This window comes from Lynx rufus, unplaced genomic scaffold, assembly GCF_022079265.1.
Source record: "Lynx rufus isolate CCGP_SWC_20201006 ecotype Redwood Valley unplaced genomic scaffold, mLynRuf1.p SCAF_9, whole genome shotgun sequence".
Lineage (NCBI taxonomy): Eukaryota > Metazoa > Chordata > Mammalia > Carnivora > Felidae > Lynx > Lynx rufus.
This window is the reverse complement of record NW_025814897.1, coordinates 82,328,057-82,349,255: the sequence shown is the minus strand read 5'-3', so window position 1 is coordinate 82,349,255 and position 21,199 is coordinate 82,328,057. Positions and strand designations below refer to the sequence as shown.

The window sequence follows — 21,199 nt, the reverse complement described above, 5'->3', positions numbered from 1 at the left end:
GTCTTCCTTGTCTCTCATAAAAAGTAGCTCCACTCTTGGGGCACCTGGGTGGCTCAGTTAGTTAAGCATCTGACTTTGGATCAGGTCATGATCTCATGGTTTGTGAGTTTGAGCCCCACGTTGGGCTCTCTGCTGTCAGCACAGAGTCTGCTTCAGATCCTCTGTCCCCCTCTCTCTCTGCCCCTCCCCTGCTCATGCTCTCTCCCTCAAAAATAAAAAAATAAACATTAAAAAAAAAAGAAGTAGCTCCCCTCTTCCAGTTATTCTGGTGGCACAGATAAAAACCTAGGATCACCCTGGGCTCCTTCTTTCCTTGACAATCCATCTGGAAACCCTGTTCATTCTATCTTCACTTGTTATATTTCTTACACTATAACTCCTTTATTATCTCTCTCTCTTTTCACCTGCATTAACTTCCTTCCTGAGTTTTCTGCTTCCTCCTTTCTCCCATTTAGTCTATTTTCAATACCGCAGCCAGATTAACCTTTTTAAGATGGTTCAGGGGAGAGCATGGAAAGCAGACATGAAGACTACAAATATGAACAATCTTTAGAGGAGTTCTGCTCTAGAAATGATAAGAAAAATGGGAAGGTAGCTGGAAGGAAGCATGGCATCAAGGGGAGTATTTCGCTATGAGAAATATAGCATGTTTATATGCTGATGGAAATAAACTGATAAAGAAGAAGACCACCTCTCTAAAATAGCTGGACTAAACTTGCTTGAGTAATCTCCTTGAGTAGATGTGAGGTTCTGGGACCTAGTGCATAAGAGGAGAGATGTGCCTTAGATAGGAACATGAACAGTTGTTCATGCAAGATGGAACATGGGTATTAATAGAGGTAGGTTGGTAGAAGTGATGGAAGCACTATGTGGAAGGTCTCTTCTGTTTGCTTCCATTTTCTCAGTGAAAAAGAATCAAGGTCAATCAGCTGAAAATGATGAAGGAAGAAAAGGTGTTGAAAGTTCTAGGAGACTGAAGAAAATATTAAATAAGAATCAATAGATTAGGGAAAGAGGTAGAATTGTTGAGTCCACTTGAGTGTAGTGAGTTTCAAGGAAGGTCATTTTGGGTATTTTCTTCCAGCCAAGTTCAGCAAACAGAAAACAGGTGCAGAGGAACAAAGAAGTGAGAGAAGCTCCAGGGTGTTACGGGTGTGATAAGTGAATGATTATTAGGATAGACAATAAAATCTAGGATGGATAAAGAGGTATGTAAGGACATGTGGGGTAGGAAGGACAGTGAAAAGATGGTAAGACAAATTCATTGTCTGGCCAACAAATGTTAAAGTCAGAGTGCCAGAGACATTGCACTGGAAAGATATGGTCTGGATGTGGTCCTAGAGTACAATGCTTACGATTATGGACGGGTAGCTGTTACTGACAAAGATAAGGTCTACAGTTGGGAGTGAGTGGCCCAACTGTGGGGATGAGTAGCTGAGGTTGGGAGAGAAGGAGATCATTAGAGAAGAAGAGGCCAAGGAAGTCAGATGCCAGAATATTGAAATGATCATCAATATGGAGCTTGAAATTGCCAAGAATTGTGACAGGCATTTTGTTGGAAAGAGTGAGGTTGAGTTTGGAGCTTAAATCCTAAAGAAATGTGGAAGAGTGACTCAAAGTCAACAGACGACTGCCATAATAATGAATTGCTGGTAGTAAGGTTGTAAGCTTCATGCCAAAGTGCTTTAAGAAAGAAAAGAACTTGATCTGGTAGATGCAGTGGAAACCAGAGACATCCTCCCCATCCCAGGTCCAGAATTCTATTCCAAATTCACATTCCAGTTATAAGTTTTTGATGCCACGAGAGTTATCCTCTGTTTCCAAAGAAGCTAGTGTGATTAGAAGCTTCATGCTTTCATTCAAAGGAAACACTTACTAATTGCTGAGACTAGAGGCATTGCACACCACCAGTGTGGGAAAGATGTTTTGGAAAAGGGTCTTTAAACCATCCCTGGGCATTGTCCCATATATACAGTTGTCCCTGTAGAAAACCTTCTTCAGATCAACAGCAACAACAATAAAAACACATAAAAATCAGCCTATTAATCATTTATTAATGATTACAAGAACAAAATTTTACCTGATACTCTCAATGAGGGATGTTCATGTCAAATGAATTGAAAACCAGCAGGATGAGTCAGTGGTTAAAATCTGTAGAAGTGCTCTTAATGATTTTTACAATTGTTTCCTTAATAATGGAATCTTAATAAGCAGGTCGATGTTAAATTAATAACATGCAGGCATTCTAAAAAGCATACTGAAACATGATTTTAGCCCATTCACTCAAGGCTTAAAGCCATACTCTGGGTTTTTTTCTTCCTGATAGAATATCATCTATCAGAAGGAAAATTTTAAACTACAAGATGAAGTTTAAAACATAAAATTAATAAGAAGGAAAGGTGTAGTTTTAACAATAGCCATGCAAAGGCATTGTAGGCCCAGAGCTACAATCTTTCTGCCACCTACTGACCTCACTCCACTTCATTCAATGAATGATCACTGAGCATGGGGAATATGCCAGATACGTTGCTACCTAATGAAGAATTGGAGAAGAATAAAATACTATCCATACCCTTCCAGCAAATCTAAGGGTAAGAGGGTTCATCTAAGGGCTCATTATCTGATTGGAGAAAATAAACACTTGAGTAAACACAATACGATATTGGTAATTTGTGTAAAGTGCAGCACAAAGAATGGAACATTTGAAGAGGAAGAAGAAATTTACTAAATGGAGAAGAAAAGCACTTTGCCAGGTGGAAAGAAGGGCAGGTAAGCATGGAATATTTGGGAAGCATGAGCAGTCCTAGGGGCAGGGCTTATAGGACCTGAAAAGGAGGGTATGGGAAGTAAAATTACTTACTATGAAGCTTCCAAATCCTTTGCCCCACTTCTAGCCATGATTGCCCCTTTCTCACTGCCCTCCTCCTCTCAACATCCTGTCAACCAAAATATAGTCCTCTTCCCCAAGAAATCCAAATACAAGTATGTTGTGATGTCTGAAAACATGACTGCAGATTTAGAGGCCAGCAGGAAGAATCTCACAGTATAACATTCAATGATGCACTGTCTCTCACCCCCTTACCCTTCCTCACCTCCTTACTACCCATCCCACATCAGTCCACACCATCATCACCACACCTGGTCCAAGTACAGAGAATTTCTCCTTTCTTCTCTGAGGTTCTGGTGCTTTCCAACAATCAGAGCTTAACGACAGACAACACCCAAACAAATATGACTCTCTCCCTGAAAGGAATTTTCTTACTATCTGCTTAAATAATCAAAGCTTCTCCCTTGGACTATAGTTCTAAAATAGAGTTCTAATGTAGTGCTTCAATTTTTAAAATCCTTTGGTGGCTCACTCTAGCCCAAAAAATAAATCCAAGCATCCAGGAGCCTCTACAGTCCACCTCAACCAAAATGTTAGGCTCCGTTTTCTGCCACACTTTCCCCATCCCCAGATGCACAACCTCCACCCCACTGAAGCCCTCCTCATTTCCTAAACAAGACATACATTTTCTTCCTGCATGGCTCTATTCACATAGCCCTTTCTCTGGCATTTCTGTTCCCCACTTACCCAATTGTTAAAATTCTAATCATCCCTGTGAAAATGTTTCCTCCTGGCTGAAGCCAGGTTTATCAACCTTGGTGCTACTGGCATTTTGTGGTGTATAATTATTTCTTGGAGGGTGGGGAGCTGTCCTGTGCAACATGAGGTGTTTAGCAGCATCCCTGGTCTCTACCCACTAGATGCCAGTAGCAACTCTCACCCCCAACCCACTATGTGACAATTAAAAATGTCTCCAGACATTGTCAAATGTTCTCTTGGCTTCAAAATCACCCTGGGTTGAGAACCACTGCTCTTTAAAGCTTTCTCTGGTTACTCCAATGAGAAATCGTTGCACCCCACTCTACTCCACACCACTTTAGTGAAACCCTTGCAACTAACGCAACAACAAGAGTATCAACAATAACAACAGTTAGCACTATCTCTGTTTTGTTCCTATGATTGCTTATATGTCTGTTCTCTTTTGTAGATCTGTGAGCTGAGACCAGAGTATCTTCCCTGTATCTCTAGGACCCAGCACAATGCCTTACTATAGTGTGTAATCATGACAAATTTGCTGAGTCAATGTGGTAACGTTGTTGTCATTGTCTGTCTTCTGACTAGCCATTTGGTGACCACATCACTTGCAAGATTGAGAAGCTAATAATTCCAATGGCGTTTCGCAAGATTCTGTCTATACCTGGCAAGTGATAAAAAGCATTAAGAACAATGGATCCTGGAAAGTTTGTTTTTTGTTATTTAATATTTACATTTTGGAATGGTTTATAGTTGAGTAAAGATTAATTTTCGGATTCAGTTTAGGTTTGCAAAGTAATGTGATTCGTTTCAGTATTTTAGTTTGAGTAAGTTTGCACACTGCAAGATTTTCTTTTTAAGTTTAAGATGTAAATATAAAGTGGTGGTCCAAACCATAAAACATAGTACTTCAATAGATGCTGGTGGATAGCAGTCTGGATTGATTCACTTCTATAGGTTTCATTCACCCAAGTCACTTGGAAGTTCCTTGGGGGTAGGAACACATCCAGCATTTCTCCTATCCCTATAGCACATGCTAAGTGGATACTTTTGAGTTAACTGGCAGAAATTTTCCAATGGGGGTAAGTAAATGTATTGACCTAGAACGCCCTAAGAACTAAGTCTTGAGATAAGTTTTAGCAGCTATGATAAGGTACGGCAAAGATTCCTAGAGGACTATGTCAGCATCCATTTCCCTCTTCTTCTCGAGGGATAGAGTTGAGATTTTTGTAGCTTGGCACTTTGTTGTTCAAAATGAAAGATTTTATTTACTGGTTCCACTGCAGCAAGATGGAGCCATGTAACTGAGTTCTGACCAATGACATATAGGTCAAAATATTACGTGGGACCTCTTGGAAAGCTGGCTTAAAATATGCTGACTTGAGCGGAACCTGGATGACTCAGTTGGCTGAGCAGCCAACTCTTGGTATTGACTCTGGTCATGATCTCATGGTCAGGGGATCGCTGAGCATGGAGCCTGCTTGGGATCCTCTCTCCCTCTTTCTCTGCCTCTCCCCTGCTTGTGTGTGCATGCCCATACTCTCTCCCTAGAGAGAGAAAATAAATAAACAAATAAACAAATAAATAAACTTTAAGAAGAAAAAGATGCTGACTTGATTGGGAAGGGTGATTGTTACTTTTATGCAAAAACTTACTCTTTTTTTCTGGCTTGCAACTCACACATAATAACTGGAAGTCCTGCAGTTTTCTTAAATTGTGAGTAAATGCGATGATCAAAGCCATTGAGGATGGTGGTACATAATGACAGAAGCTGGGATCTCTAATGAAACTGTGGAGCTGTCACACTTGCCCCAGATTATCTATCTCTGGATTTCTTTTACTTATAAATTATTATTTATAATAATATTATTTTGGGCTTTCATGCTTTAAATTTTTTTAATGTTTATTCATTTTTGAGAGAGAGAGAGAGAGAGAGAGAGAGAGAGAGAGAGACAGAGCATGAGTTGGGGAGAGGCAGAGAGAGAGAGAGGGAGACACAGAATCCCAAGCAGGCTCCAGGCTCTGAGCTGTCAGCACATAGCCCGACGTGCGGCTCAAACTCATAGAATACAAGATCATGACCTGAGCCGAAGTGGACACTTAAACAACTGAGCCACCCAGGTGCCCCTGGACTTTCATGTTTTTATGAAGCTGCATCCAATATTGACTGAAACATAAATACTTCATTGTAATTCAACAATATTTTTGAATGACTCATATGTGCTAGGTCAGTAATTCTCAACAAAAGAGCACATCACAATACCTTCATAATTTTCAGAAAATGAAAATCTTCATGTCATACTCAACACTTTCTGAATCAAAATTTACATGGTGGACTTTGGCATGAATAAAATTAAATATATACACACACTATTATATATGTCAACAAATTATATAAATATATGAATATAGATAGTTGTATGTAATATATAATTATATATAATATATATTACATTTAGTATACATTATATATATGTAACATACATGATGTGTATATATACACATATATAGTTTTTCATACTATTCCCTTATATTCCTTTTTATTTCTGTAAGGTTGGTAGTAATTCTTGACTTAGTAGTTTGAATTTTCACTCATTATTTCCTGGTCAGTTAGGCTAAAGTTTTGCCAACCTTGTTGATCTTTTCAAGAAACCCAGTTTTAGTTTCATTGATTTTCTTACTTGTTTTTATGTCTATTCTTTTTTCTATTCTATGCTGGTTTTTGTTCTTTAATTCTATTTCTTGCTTGAAATGTTATTTTTTCTTCTTTCTACTTGCTTTGGGTTAGTTTACTCCTTCTTGAGTGTCTTAAGATAAAAGTTTAGGTTATTGATTTGAGGTCTTTCTTCTTTTCCAATATAGGCATTTTTTAGCTATAAATTTCCCTCTAAACACTGCTTTAGCTGCATCATGAATGTAATTTTAAAGTTCTGCAGAGAATTCTTGTGTATATATTTGGTGAGAATATGCTGTACTTTTTCACAATCACAAAATTTTGGAGGCTGTGTGTGTGTGTGTGTGTGTGTGTGTTTCCAGTTTCCAATGTGATGCTAAACTTTTGAGTAGACAAAGCTTTTCTTACAAAGCAAAATGCCTTGGCTTGGGTTTGGTTGGATTTGCAGGAATGCCCTTGCTTGTAGCTCAAAGATTCCTTTCACAGCCTAATGTAAAAAGCAAGGGCATGTTTGTTTTTACTTGATTTTCTCTGTGAAGTGAAGATTTCCTAGGCTATATGGGCCCTTCTTAAAGGGCCCTTTCAGTTGGAAGTTTCCTTCACTGTCTGTATTTCTACTAAGCATATTTTTTGGCAGCCCTGACACAATGTTTGTGTCCTGTGAGTAGAGGTCAGCTAGGAGTGAAAACTTCCTGTGCTACCATCAGTGCTTTCCCTTGGTCTGTGTACTTTGCTATTTGCCATGCTTTGTCCACAATTTGGCAGCACTATTACCCACTCTACGTGACAAATGACATCATTGCTATAATGAGAATTCCAAGCAGCACCACTGGATCAAAGCCCATCTGTGTGCCTGCTCCCACACTTGACAAAACAAATTCCAAATTCATTCAGCATGCCGGTGCCATTTAGTCACTGTGACATATCCCAAATTTTGGACTCTGTGCAAAAACCAATCTGTGCCCACAAAATTAATCATGGAACACATTTTATGACGTTTGACAACAACTTAAAAGGTTCTCATCTTTGGCAGGTGGCTCTGCCAATCTGCAAGTATGTGCATGACAAATTCTGAACAATATATTATGTGGCTGAAAATATATCATGCAGGATGCACACCCTGGAGAGAACCAGAGTGAGTCCAAACAATCCTGAGGTCTCAGGGACACATAAGCCAGACTGCTGTCTTGTGAAGGAAGGATGATGGCCCCAGGTACACACAGAAAGCCAAAGAAAAGGCAACAGCTCGTGTGCCAGTAAATGCTGAGAACATTGGCACAATCGCCTGTGTTGGCAGGACCAAGAGTTTGAGATGGCTAATTTAAGCGACAAGATCCTGGCAAACAGATTTATTTAGGGCAAGGGTGCGTCAGAAAGATGCCAGAAAAATACATCAATCTGTGCCTTTACATGCACTGTGGAGTGATGATGAAACAGTTGACATTAAAAAAGTAAACCCTTACACTTTAATATAATCCGCAGTTCATCTTCACAACAAGTAGGGTTTACTTTAGATCTCTGGTACTCCAGGATGGGGTTTTATGTTCTCATCTGAGATCTTCAACCAAGAGAATTTCTCTTCAACAGGTGTTCTTGAAGAGATCTTCCCATATGGCTGGGTTGAATTGATTAGATTCATGTTTTTATATATTGTTTAATTTATTTAAAAATGTAGGCTATTTGGCATTTGACAATATCATTCCCTTCAAATTAAGGAAGCCAATTATCTAAAATTTTACTTTACTGAGGAGCATATGACAGGATCTCCATTAGAAAAAGAAAATTCAGACTTTGTTCTGATAGAACCCTTTGCTTAAGAGTAATATTTTACTTTGTAATAAGACATAATAACTGTTTTAAATATCTATCCTGTATAGTGGTGCATATTTGTGCACTAAAATGATAAAATAGCAATAAAACAGTAAGATGCAAAAAAAGAAAAACCCAAAAAGCAAAATGTTCCACTTGGGGGTGTCTGGCTTCCTCATATTACTTTCCATTTTCCACTTTCCTTCTCTAGACAGCTTCCTACCCCCAATTTTCCCCACCTACTCCCTTTTTTATTTCTCTTACTGGATGCTGGCTTAGTACATTGTATTTGCAACATCTTGGGTTAGGAGAGCTTTCACAACCTGACAGCCTACTTAGGACTTTCATTCCTCATTCGAAGACAAAATTTGCCTAATTTAGCTTTCATGGGGATTTGTCTCAGAGTTCCTATTCTGAGTCTTCCTTTTCATCTCCGAGGCAGGAAGTAATATGAGGAAGCAAAAGGTGAAGAGTTCTTCCATAGGAAGAACAATTCTTGATTAGGAAGTGAGTCCTAATAACCTGGTGAGTCAATAACCTGATGGAGGCATAAAACTAAAAGCAGCACTTCCTTATTTGTGCTCACAATTGCCTCCTTTGAGACTTAGGGCAGCAATCTGTCCCCTCTTCTGGAAAATGAAGGAGCTGGACTCTAGTCTCTCTCAACTTCAGTAGTCAGGGATTTGTGACTGATGGAGTGATGTTTTAGGGGATCTCTCCTTACACAAAAACTGATTCTTCTCTTTTGTGCATTGAATACAAATGGGTTGTTAATTGGCTCATATTTTCCCTTCTCAGTAGCTCCTAAAACTTTTTTTCTTCCTTTCCTCTGCTTAAATAATGATCTGTAACTGTTCTGATTCCCAATTCTTAGAATGTGACTTTTTAATCTTTCTATTTTCTCTGAAAACTTTCAGGATCTTCTACTTACCCCTGGAATTTTGAAATTTTATGATGATTATGTATGTTAAGAAACTACCAAGGACAAGGAAAGGATCACTCAAAAGGAGCAAACAATCTATAGTCTCAGTTACTGAGAATTGTTCCTGTTCCTGCCAGTCAAAATAGAATCACATAATTTATGGGGAAGGGGTAAAGAACTTAGAAGGGTATTGACTCAGTAGTGGGACATAATTAGCCATACACAAAGGCTGAACTGGTTCTACCTAACAAAGCTTAAAATGAAGCCTCAAAGGAAAATTTTTTTTCAAGTATCCCATCTGCATTTCAAAAAAAATTTCAAAAATATTCATAGGGATACAAAAATATCAAGCACCCAAAAAAGTAAATTTCACAATGCTTGGCATGATATATATATATATAATGCAAGAAACAGGAAATTATGATCTGTAATGAAGAGAAAAATCAATCTATAGAAACAGTGCCAGAAATAGCACAGATGGTAGAATTAAGATAAAAACATTAAAATTGTCAACATAATAGCATTCTACATGTCCAAGAAGCTGTGGGAAAGGTTGGGCATGGTAAATAAGGACATGGAAGATTTAGAAACACACACACACCTCCTTAAATCTGTCACAAATAAAAACTATAGCCTCTGAGATGAAAAGTGAACTATTGGGATTAAAAGAATATTAGATTTCAAAAAAAGGAAACACAGGGAAAGGCTTGAAAAAACAAAATGAATAGAGCACTAGGGAGCTGTAAGACAGCATTAGGCAATAGAACGTACATGAAAGTGGGGTCATCAAAGGAGAGGAGCTGGAGGATAGGGGAAGAGAAAATATTTGAAGAAATAAGGGCAATGTCTGTATTTGTCTTGTTATGGTATTCTCAGTGCCTAGCAAAACACCTGGTAGGTATTAGACATTTAGCAAACATTGAAAATATTTGTGGCATAACCATAAGTAAAAGAGAAGCACATGAGTGTTATTGCAGGGTATAAGGACCATCAGGGACCAAGGGACAACAGTTTGAAAAAAGGGAAGCTTATTAGGGGCACCTGGGTGGCTCAGTCAGTTAAGTGTCCGACTTCGGCTCAGGTCATGATCTCTCAGTCTGTGAGTTAGAGCCCTGCATAGGGCTCTGTGCTGACAGTTCAGAGCCTGGAGCCTGCTTCCGATTCTGGGTCTCCCTCTCTCTCTGTCCCTCCCCTGCTTGCTCTCTGTCTCTCAAAAAACAAAAACAAAAACAAAAACAAAAACAAAAACAAAAACAAAAACAAAAACAAAAACAAAAAAAAAAAAAGGGAAGCTTAGAAGTGGCACTTCTTTAGCAGACCTGGGGATGGGTTCAATTTGAAGGTGTATATGGTTTGAAGAATTGGAGGAGATGAACAAGGATATTCCACATGAGAACAACATGAATGAAGACTTGGAAGCAAGAATAAACATGGTTTTGAATATATCACCTCAACTAGAGAGGTGGTTGCACTTGAGGAATAATGAGAAATGAAGTTAAATGGGTAACTTAAGGGTCAGAGTATGCAAGCCTTTAGAAATAGGAAATGGTGGGGGAGAAACAATTGAAAGTTTCTAAACAGAAACTTTTGCTAATGAAATCAGGGTTCAAGGGGGAAAAAGTATAATCATGACATTCATGATGGCTTAGAAAAAATACTAGAGTGGAAAGAGTGGGCTGAGGACAATCAGGAAGTTAAAACGTTCCTATCATGAGGTGTTTAAACTGTATACGAAACCATCTAACACAGTATCAGCAGAGACTAGTGCTTGAATGAATGTCAGTGGAATCTATATACTGGACAAATTAATATTCCATTTAAATTAAGTACTAAAATTTTTCTTGGTTCATTAATTTTCAGAAGTGGCCCTAAGAAATCTGTAATGCATTAAGCAAATTTGCTTCATATCTCATTTACATAAGATTTTGGATCATCTTTTTAAAATTGTTCTCTGTGGTGCAATTGTTCCTTGTTCTCTTGCTTACCCAGGTGTTTCATGTTTTTTGTACTTTCCATCCTTAACTCTCAAACAGATTGGCAGGGGAGGCTCGTGCCTTGATTTTTAAAGTTAAAACGATGCCGCCACAAAAAGAGACTGTATTCCGTTACCTATTTGTCACAGAATCCCAGAACTTAAGAGTGGAAAAGACCTCGGAGATAGGACCCGTCATCGCACAGATAGGGAAACTGAGGACGAAAGGGGTTAAGGGAGCATTCCAGACTCAGAACCATTAATGGTCAAGCCCGGAGAAAAATCCAGACTTTCACTTGGAGCCAAGGGTTCTAAGCGAGTGGGACAAGGCTTGAATCTGAGGCAGGGAGCAAGAATCGGGAAAGGCGCTTTTTCCACCTTCCGAAGCCGGGGCATTCGCTACCCTCGGGACCGCGGAAGACGCTGCGTAAGACTAACCTTGAGGGCATAGAGCCCAGGTGGCCTCCACCACTCTCTAAGCCACAGGTCCTACTCTCGCGATACTGGCAGGCCGTTTCCCTGCCAGCTCCTGCTAAGCCCCGCCCCTCCACCGCAGCCCTATGTCGTCATTTCCTGTGGGTCTGCAGGCAAAGGGAGAAGATGGCGGCGCTGGGGGAACCTGTGCGGCTGGAGAGGGGTGAGTGCGGCCGAAGCCGGGACCGAGGTGGGCGGAGGGGGTGGAGGAGTGCCGTGTGGCCGGAGGGGAGGAGGGGCGACCCAGGCTCCGAGATCCGGATCCAGGTGCCCCTCGCGCCAAAGTCGCTGCTCCTGGCCCCTGGGAGGGCGCTTGCGGTCCCCTGACTGATACTCAGACCCCTGCTCTCTTCACATGGACTGTGCCGGGGCACAGCACAGTTAAATACCAGCTGTCCGCCTTCGTAGACACACGCCGCAGACGCGCTCCCTAGGTGCGCACGGCAGACCCGGCGGCCTGAGACATGTCAACCCCAGAAGCAAACATCACACGCCCAGTTCGGAGAGACTACATGCACTGCCCTTACTTATGCGCGCACAAATCCGGTGTCCCCGCTCTCACCCCCCACACATTGCAGACATCCCGGACACACAGCGCATTCACCATAGAGTCGTCCTTATTTATGCACAAACTCCGTCATTACTTTAACCACAACCTCACTTATGTTTGTTTTGGGCTGTTTCCTGGCTTTGGTGCCCCTCCCAGGTACCGAGAAGGTGCTTTAAATACCATCCTACTGATTTGGTCCTCGGAAGAATGTTATGTAACTATTTGGAATAGTGAGCGGTAGGTTGTAAAATACTTGAACGTATAGTCTTATTCCATCTTTACAAACCTTACAACTGCTAACTGTGGCTGATTGCTTGCTTTTTAGAGCAGACTGTCAAGGAAAGTAAAATCTGTTCTGCTGAGTAATTAGATACCGAAGAGCCAGTGAAAATATATGACTGTGCTCCTGTCAGGGTCCTGTTACAGAGTTTCAGCATTCCACCCTTCCCTTCCCAAAACCTTTATTTCAAGGCAATTGCAAGCATGCTTTTGACACATCAGTATTAGATGTCATTGGTAAGTCAAAAACAAACAACATTTTGAGTGCTGGTGGTAAACAAAATATAGGGTGGAGATTGTAGATATCTTCCGAGTATTAACTCTTGCGGTTACAGCCTGAATATTAAGTAACTTCCGCTCCAAAAAGGAAATATATTTTTGGAATTATTGTATTTAGAGAAACCTCTTTCCTCATACCTTCACACAAATAAATGCTCACTTAACATTATTTTTTCCTGATGGTGTTCACTATTTGTAAGCCTCTTTATAAATGACATTGCTTCCCTCCAGCCCACCAGACCATTAATTAAAGCATCATTTTTGACAGAGGAGTAGCTACTCTGGGAAGAATTACTAAGTTAGGCTTAAGACTGTGACATCGCCCTCCTGAGCACAATGGCACTGTGCTTTGTAGATGGGAACAAATCTGTTCGTTGTTAACAGGAGTAGGTGTTTTTTTTTTTTTTTTTTTTTTTTGAAAGCCAGTCGTAGGATTCTAACATGTTGGCGGTCTTTTGTGTTTTTAAGTGCAGCACAAAATGTGAAACTTCACCTCTGGCATTTAGGTTTGGTAGTCATGGCTTTTTTTGCTTTTTCAGAGTTCTTTACAGTTCCACAGTAGAATGCTCAGCAACTTAGTAGGATGAATTAGTAGAGGTTGCCATTTAGCTGGATAAGAAAGATTACATCACCTGTTTCTTATTTAGGATTCTCTTTAGCGAATTCTATTAACAAACACTTCCAATAACCCTACAATTTAAAATTAGTGCATATGATCAAGATCGTGAATGTTTTCTAAATCATCCAAATATGATTCAGTGGAATAGCTTTGAGCACATGTTAGGTACAGTTTAGGTTCAGTAAAGAGTTTTTTTCATTTCGTTTCAATTTTTTGTTAATTGGGAATATTTATATAGCTTACATATTGTAACTTTGTAAGTCAAAATAATCAATGAACCAAAAGCTCCCATTCATCAGTCATTCATTCTAGTGGTGCAATAATCAGAAGGGGGAAAGTCTGATTCCATTGCATTTGATTAATATCAGTTTAAGCTTTTATGATCTGAAGTTGAAAAATCTACTTCTTTCTTCACTATATTTATTGCTAGTTTTGTAGTATTATACACAAAGAAGGCCATATTAATTCTATAAAGAAAAAGTTCCAGACTTGTGGTATAATATAAAGTTCAGAACTTCTTCCATTTTAAAAGGAGGCAAAGAATAATAAAATAATAGGTACTGTAGCCCTCTGGGGTACAAAAACAGTTAAGAAAAAAAAGTCAAAATACAGAAAATTACAGTGTTTTTTTTTTGTTTTTTTTTTTTTTCTTCAACGTTTTTATTTTTATTTTTGGGACAGAGAGAGACAGAGCATGAACGGGGAGGGACAGAGAGAGAGGGAGACACAGAATCGGAAACAGGCTCCAGGCTCCGAGCCATCCGCCCAGAGCCTGACGCGGGGCTCGAACTCACGGACCGCGAGATCGTGACCTGGCTGAAGTCGGACGCTTAACCGACTGCGCCACCCAGGCGCCCCGAAAATTACAGTGTTTTAACATGACTCGGAATCTTACAAAATATCTTAATTCATAAAATACATTTCCCAATATGCCTAATATATTTGTGCAAACATGTACCACCTCTTAAGATTTCTTAGGATTAATTGGTGCCAAGGGAACATAATATTTATGCTTGCTACATACCAGACCCTTTTCCGTGCTTTTTTTTGGTTTAGTTGTAAAGTGATTCTTATAAGGAAGGTACTGTTACTTCCATTTTACAGTGGAGAAACTGAGACATGCACATTAAGTAACATGCCCAAGATCACACAGCTAATATTGAAACCAGATTGGCAAAACTTTTTATTTTTCTGTTTTGTAAGTGTATGTATTTGGTTGAACTTGTCTTAATTAAAACAGTGTGTTAATGATCCTGAGTTGAAAAGAGGCCACAGTTAATTTATTCCTTTATACCATTGTTACTGTGTCCCTGCCACTAAGTGCATCTGTTATTGAAAGTTCATATCTACTTATAAATTGTGATTTTCTTTGGAAAATGTAAAAGGATTTCACTAGCACACAGTGTTTTGTACTACTCAAAGCTTTGATTACTAATCATGATAGGTAACTTTTTTTGACTAACTACTTTCAGATAGAACTGTCTGCTTTTTGAAGCAGTACAGTGTTCATGTGTCTATCACATTTGAACCCATCTTTTCCTGTGACATTTAGAATTTTATATTCAGTTTTCCTGTCTCTCAAAGATACTATTTTCCAGATCTTGCATGTGTGCATTAATATTTGATCCTAATCTACATAAAAGCATTCTCAGATTTTACATTCCCTCTCTCATATGTGTATTCATGTAACCCCCACCCCCAACACACACACAAGCTCACACTCTTACACATTTTTCCCCTCCATATTCTACATATTTCTAGTTAATCCTTGAGGATTGAATCCTGTTACAAGGCATTTAGAGAATATTCAGAGAAAATATGTGTGTGTGTTTAATTCTAGATATTTGTAGAGCGATTGAATTGTTGGAAAAACTGCAAAGGAGTGGAGAGGTCCCACCACAGAAACTTCAGGCTTTACAAAGAGTCCTTCAAAGTGAATTCTGCAATGCTGTAAGAGAGGTGAGTGAATGGGATTAAATTTACTAAAAACGTGAGTTAATTAGGTAAGATAGTACTCTGAAATTTGGGTTTAGAAGTTTTTAAGAAAACAAACTTTAGAAAAATACTAGAACTGGGGCACCTGGGTGGCTCAGTTGGTTATGCATCCAACTCGTGATTTCAGCTCAGGTCATGATCTCATGGTTTGTGAATTCGAGCCCCACGTTGGGCTCTGTGCTGACAGCATGGAGCCTGCTTGGGATTCTCTCTCACTCTCTCTCTGCCCCTCCCCTGCTTACACTTTCTTTCTTTCAAAATAAATAAATAAATTTAAAAATCCTTTGATCTTATTTAAAAAAAGGAGAAAAAAAAATTAGACCCTATCTCTCTCTTGAAAAAAGTATATTGTTAAGTATATTAAAAAGCATATATGTTAAGTATAACATACAATGTTATATTAGTTTCAGGTGTACAGCATATTATCCACCAGTTCTATTTATTATTCAGTGCTCACCACAATAAGTGTAGTCACCATCTGTCATCAAACATGTTGTTACAATACTAAGACTATATGCCCTATGCTATACTTTTCATGTCTGTGACTTATTTTATAACTGAAATTTTGTACCTCTTCATTTGTGGGGATTTTGAGTAGAAAAACATTTTACTGGATGCCTGAGTGGCTCAGTTGGTTATACGTCTGACTTCAGCTCAGGTCATGATCTCATGGCTTATGAGTTTGAGCCCTGCATTGGCTCTGTACTGACAGCTCAGAGGCTGCAGCCTGCTTCAGATTCTGTGTCTTCCTCTCTCTCTGCCCTTCCCCTGCTCGCACTCAGTGTCTGTCTGTCTGTCTCTCACTCACCTCACTCCCTCTCTCAAAAATAAACATTAAAAAAATATATTAATAATAATAATATTTTACCGGGATGCATAACTTTGCCTAAAACTTTAACACACTCCTTAACTTGACTTAGAACTCAAACGTGGTATATTCTGAGATTTTAAATCATGATGATAACTTTGGGTTTCACAGGTATATGAACATGTCTATGAGACTGTGGACATCAGTAGCAGTCCTGAAGTGAGAGCTAATGCAACTGCAAAGGTAGTTGTTGTTGTTGTTTTTTCCATTTACTAAAAGAGACTTCATTATAAATGAGAGGTTTAGGGGCACCTGGGTGGCTCAGTCAGTTAAGTGTCCGATTCTGTCTCCCTCTCTCTGTGCCTTCCCCACTCGTGTGTGCCCGTACTCTCACTCGCTCTCTCAAAAATAAAATAAAAAAACATAAGTGAAAGGTTTAAAATGTGTAGTTACTAGATATTTGATAGGCTAATTTTGAAAACTAACATGTAGTATTTTTTGAGCCACACTAAACTTCTCAAGTACTAAGACAAGACATTTTTTATTGGCTTTACAGGAGATATTTTATCATGCAGTTTAGATAATGCATTAAAAATACACTTGCAGGGGCGCCTGGGTGGCTCTGTTGGTTAAATGTCCGACTTCGGCTCAGGTCATGATCTCGCAGTTTGTGAGTTCAAGCCCCGTGTCGGGCTCTGTGCTGACAGCTCAGAGCCTGGAGCCTGCTTCAGATTCTGTGTCTCCCTCCCTCTCTGCCCCTCCCCTGTTCATGCTCTGTCTCTCAATAATAAATAAATGCTAAAAAAGTTAAAAAAAAAACCACACTTGCACACAAATAATAATATACCTGTTGGTGCGCCTGGGTGGCTCAGTCAATTAAGCGTCCAACTCTTGGTTTTGACTCAGGTCATGATATCATAGTTCATGAGTTCGTGTCCACCTTAGGCTCTGCTCTGACAGGAGCCTGCTTGGAATTCTCTGTCTTCCTTGCTCTCTGCCCCTCCCGCATGTCTCTGTCTCTGAAAATGAATAAATATTAAAAAAATATACATGTAATACATATTTGTTATATATGATATGCATATATCATGTAAATTTTCAAAAAAATTCTGAGGTATATATTATCCTGACTTTATTGGTGAGGAAGCATTATATTAGGTTATTTTTCTCAAATCACACAAATAGTAAATGGTAGAACTGGGTACTCCCCTAGGTTGCTCTTTGCTTTTCTCCTTTGCCTGAACTCTGCAAATATAGGGGTAATGTCACTAATAGGTTAGCTCTTCAGAGCTGCATATGGCAAGTTTTATGTGCTTTTCTGCACCAGTGGTTTCCTCCGATATTTCCAGAATTGACCTCGGTGTCCATCATATCTTGTTTGAATAAACTAGTATCAGCAGTAAGTGACTTATACTAAATTAGTCATTAGTAGGTAATTTTGCCGTGATAATTACTGATCCATAAAAGAAAATACTGGATTCTCTGTTGAATGTAAACACTTAAACATGTGAGTATAGTTTAGAAGAGTATAAAAAAGACATGGAAACTTGGCTTGAAATTCTAGAGTTACATGACCTCACGACTTCCTGAATTTCTGAGCCTTAGTTCTATTTGTAAAATGGGGCTTCTTTCAGAGCTTGGAACCTAATGGTATTCAACAAATCTTGATTTCCTTCCTCTGCCCCTTCCCATTTTTGCTCATGCACCTTGATCTATTTACAAAAAATGGTACCAGATTACTTAATTACCTGCTTTTAAAAGCAGAAAGAAACCAAAAATCTCAACTTTGTGTTAGAATTAGTGTAGGTTAGTCTAAATTTGAAAGTTTTAAAGAAGATGTGATGTGACTCTGTTTTCATCTTCTGTGGGGTTTTAGGAGTAACTGGGTAGTTGACTAAAGCAACAAAAAAAGTTCACGTTCGTTATATGTATCCTTCTTTTTCTCAATATTGAATTATTTCTTTAATTAGTTATTTAGTATATAGTACAGATAGTAACAGCAGCCCAAATGATTGCATAAAAGGACACCTACCTCCTTACAGGTTATTATGTAGATAGGTTGTGCCTTGCACAGACTCCTAAAGGAGCCAGGTTATCCAGCCCAAAGCCCAGGGCTGCTGGCATGCCAGGGAAGGGGTTTTCTCTGTAACATGCACCAGTGTTCATCTGCCAAGCAAGCCCGCACGCCAGTTGCTGCAGAGAAGTTCTGGGTGCTGGGTGGACTGAGTGGCCTGGACAGTCTTAACACCTCCTGCGTAGGCCCAGGGTATGCTTTCTGGTCATCATCACCCCATCCACTCAGCTTACCTTCTCTTTCAAACTGCCAGTGAACTTGTGAGCATTCAAACATCAAAAGCGTGTACCTCAAAAGTAGTTTTAAAAAAGAGACAAAAGAACTGAAGCAAACAAAGATCATATTTGTAACTATGTGAAATTCTTTTCGAGGCTACTGTCGCTGCATTTGCTGCCAGCGAAGGACATTCCCATCCTCGAGTTGTTGAACTACCAAAAACAGAAGAAGGCCTTGGATTCAATATTATGGGAGGCAAAGAACAAAACTCTCCAATCTATATCTCTCGAATAATTCCAGGTGGAATTGCTGATAGACATGGGGGTCTCAAGCGAGGAGATCAACTTCTTTCTGTTAATGGAGTGGTATGGATGAATTTTATTTCTACTTGTAGTAATGCATTGTAACCACATGGGGGTATATTTGAGTTACAGAAACCAAAGATGTTGAGGGGAAAACCAAAGCCGCTTTGTAGTTTAGAAATCCCTTGAGGGAATCCTGGGCAGTACTATTTAGTACAGTGATACTTTTTAAAGCACTTTAAGTGTGTTTTGCTTCTTTTCCAATGTAAATTAGCAACGCTTAGTGTGATTTTTATGAAGTAATTAAGCTCTTTAGTAGTTACGGCAGTACATTAAATTAGAGAAGTCCGCCCTCATTTTCGTACAGAATGCCAGCTGCTTAATTTACTTGGGACCTAGTGAGGTAATAGGGCATATATATTGGTATCGGGAACAATTATTTGGAACTTAAAACCCAGTTGCTGGATTTGATTTGGCAGAGGATTTCACACCGATTAAAATGATAGAACCAGGTTATTTTGTAGGCTTATAGTGTTGTGATGATACAACATTAAAATTCTTTTTACTTTTATGTTTTTTAAACATTTTTGCATTTTGAGCTGCTTACAAAACCTGGATACTAATTGTGTGTATGTCTGTTTTTCCCCAGAGTGTTGAAGGAGAACATCACGAAAAAGCTGTGGAACTGCTGAAAGCAGCTCAAGGAAAGGTTAAGTTAGTAGTACGGTACACACCCAAGGTCCTCGAAGAGATGGAGTCGCGCTTTGAAAAAATGAGGTCAGCAAAACGCAGGCAACAGACCTAATGCAATTCAGAACTTTATATTCCATTTTGCTTTTAGCTAGAAAAGTTTTACTTGTGACCTACTGATGGCCGCAGTGCCAACGATTGTAAAAAACAAACAGAAACTTCCCATGAGATCCTCCTTGCCATTTTATAAACACCTATTTTAACATCGTTTATGGTTCCAGAGATGAATACACTTTTTTCTGACAAGAAAAAGTGAAAGGTGATGAGGGCAATTCTGTCCTGCTGTTTTTACAGGCCTTTTTCAAATGCAGATTTTGTCATAAAGTTGTTATAGATTTTTAAAACTGCTTTTTTAATATTAAAATGTACTTTTACATTCTCAATCTTTTTTTAGAAAAAAAAGTTTTCTTCATTTGGCTGCTTATTTAAAAATAACAATTCTCCAATTCTTTTTTTGCTTACTCTATTTTTTTTAACCTGTAAAATTTCTTTACGGTTTTCCAAGAAATTAAACATAACAGTCTCAGCTACAGCAGTTCATTACACTATCAGTGTTAACACCACTGCTGCATTTTGTACTTTGAACACATGCATAATATATATAATCAATGGTAAATCATAACAGTGGAAATTTTTTACTTTTATTTAAACATAATGTATAATGAATATTCATTTATACTGATTTATAAAAGTTTTTAAACACTGAAACAATCATTGCTAAAATATATATTCTTTCATAATATTTGAGCAGTGAGGCAAGAGGATGTGATTTGATTGTTGGCATTACTGATCACATCTTTTTATGTTCAACAATATATCATAAATTACAAATGCAAAAACAGGTTCAGGTTTCATTTTTTTGCAAATTTTTTTAATGCTATTCATTCTTATTTAAATATATTTCTTATATTTTGGTTTTTCCATTCCTAGGGATGAGCCAGTTAGATTGTGTTGGGAAGTAGCAGAAGCAAAGATGAAAAAGTAATACCTTTAACCTCACTAGCCTCAAGAGTTACACACTCTTTACTAGCTCACCTTAAAGAGTTGATTTTAGATAGGAAGAAGATAGAAGGATATACTTAAAATATAGAGAAATTATGAGGCGATATATTCATAAGAATCTGCAGGCTCTTAGTCAAAATGAGTAGGAACTCATTCATATTGAAATGGTTGAATTTAGAGATGTGATCTTTGAAATGATGGGAATTCTGAGAGATACTTTCATTCGTCCACTGGATGTCACTCTTACTGAAAGGCAGCTACTAGTGTAGGACTATGACTGAGGTCTTTTTAAAGGTGGAAATTAAGAGTTGAGGTTCATTTTCAGTCACAATTTACAGGAAGATTTGTACAATTTTTAAGAATTTTATGTGACAGATGCTAAAAAGAAGATAATGGGTTGAAATATATAAGGAATTTAGCCTAATTACTGACCCTGTGTAAAAAGTGGGCATTTTGTAACATTCCTTCAGGAAGAATAGAAATGTATACCTTTTCCTGCATGTTTGTGAGCACTGTGAGTCTTACAAGATTATTCCAGTTTTCAATGATTTTCAGAATAAAAGTCAATCAACATTGTTATTTATCATTTAGGTATTGAACACTGGATTGCATGGTCGAATGTGTCTTTAGTCCATTACAAAACGTGCTTGTATTGGTAGGATCATGTTGTTAAATTGTGTATTTTCAAAATTAATTGATGTTTTTAAAATGTTGAGACCAAAGTAGAGTAGAATTATGAATTTATTTTAATTTAATTGTAAAGTTATTAGAGGTATTTGTTGTAGAGCTTTACATATTAAAGAGAGATATTGGTGCATATAAAAACAGTAATATTATGCTCGTATTCTTGCATTACAGGGTAAATAAATCCTGACGAAATCTTATTTTTAGTAT

The 21,199-nt window shown here is 38.4% G+C and overlaps 1 protein-coding gene across 1 annotated transcript; it reads left to right on the top strand.

Moving 5' to 3' along the window:
* The first annotated feature begins 11,531 nt into the window (after positions 1-11,531).
* On the top strand, positions 11,532-19,702 carry LIN7C (lin-7 homolog C, crumbs cell polarity complex component). Its single transcript, XM_047071095.1, has 5 exons — positions 11,532-11,594; positions 14,999-15,117; positions 16,133-16,204; positions 18,407-18,616; positions 19,203-19,702. The coding sequence occupies exons 1-5, from the start codon at positions 11,558-11,560 to the stop codon at positions 19,356-19,358; spliced, it is 594 nt and encodes a 197-aa protein (XP_046927051.1). The 5' UTR covers positions 11,532-11,557; the 3' UTR covers positions 19,359-19,702.
* The last annotated feature ends 1,497 nt before the right edge of the window (positions 19,703-21,199 follow it).

What these genes read in the sequence shown, in the direction of transcription:
- LIN7C (XM_047071095.1), top strand. Translation starts at nt 11,558, where the DNA reads ATGGCGGCGCTGGGGGAACCTGTGCGGCTGGAGAGGG. An exon ending in ACCTGTGCGGCTGGAGAGGG is followed by an intron (nt 11,595 to 14,998) that starts GTGAGTGCGGCC and finishes GTTTAATTCTAG; the next exon opens with ATATTTGTAGAGCGATTGAA. An exon ending in GAGCTAATGCAACTGCAAAG is followed by an intron (nt 16,205 to 18,406) that starts GTAGTTGTTGTT and finishes ATTCTTTTCGAG; the next exon opens with GCTACTGTCGCTGCATTTGC.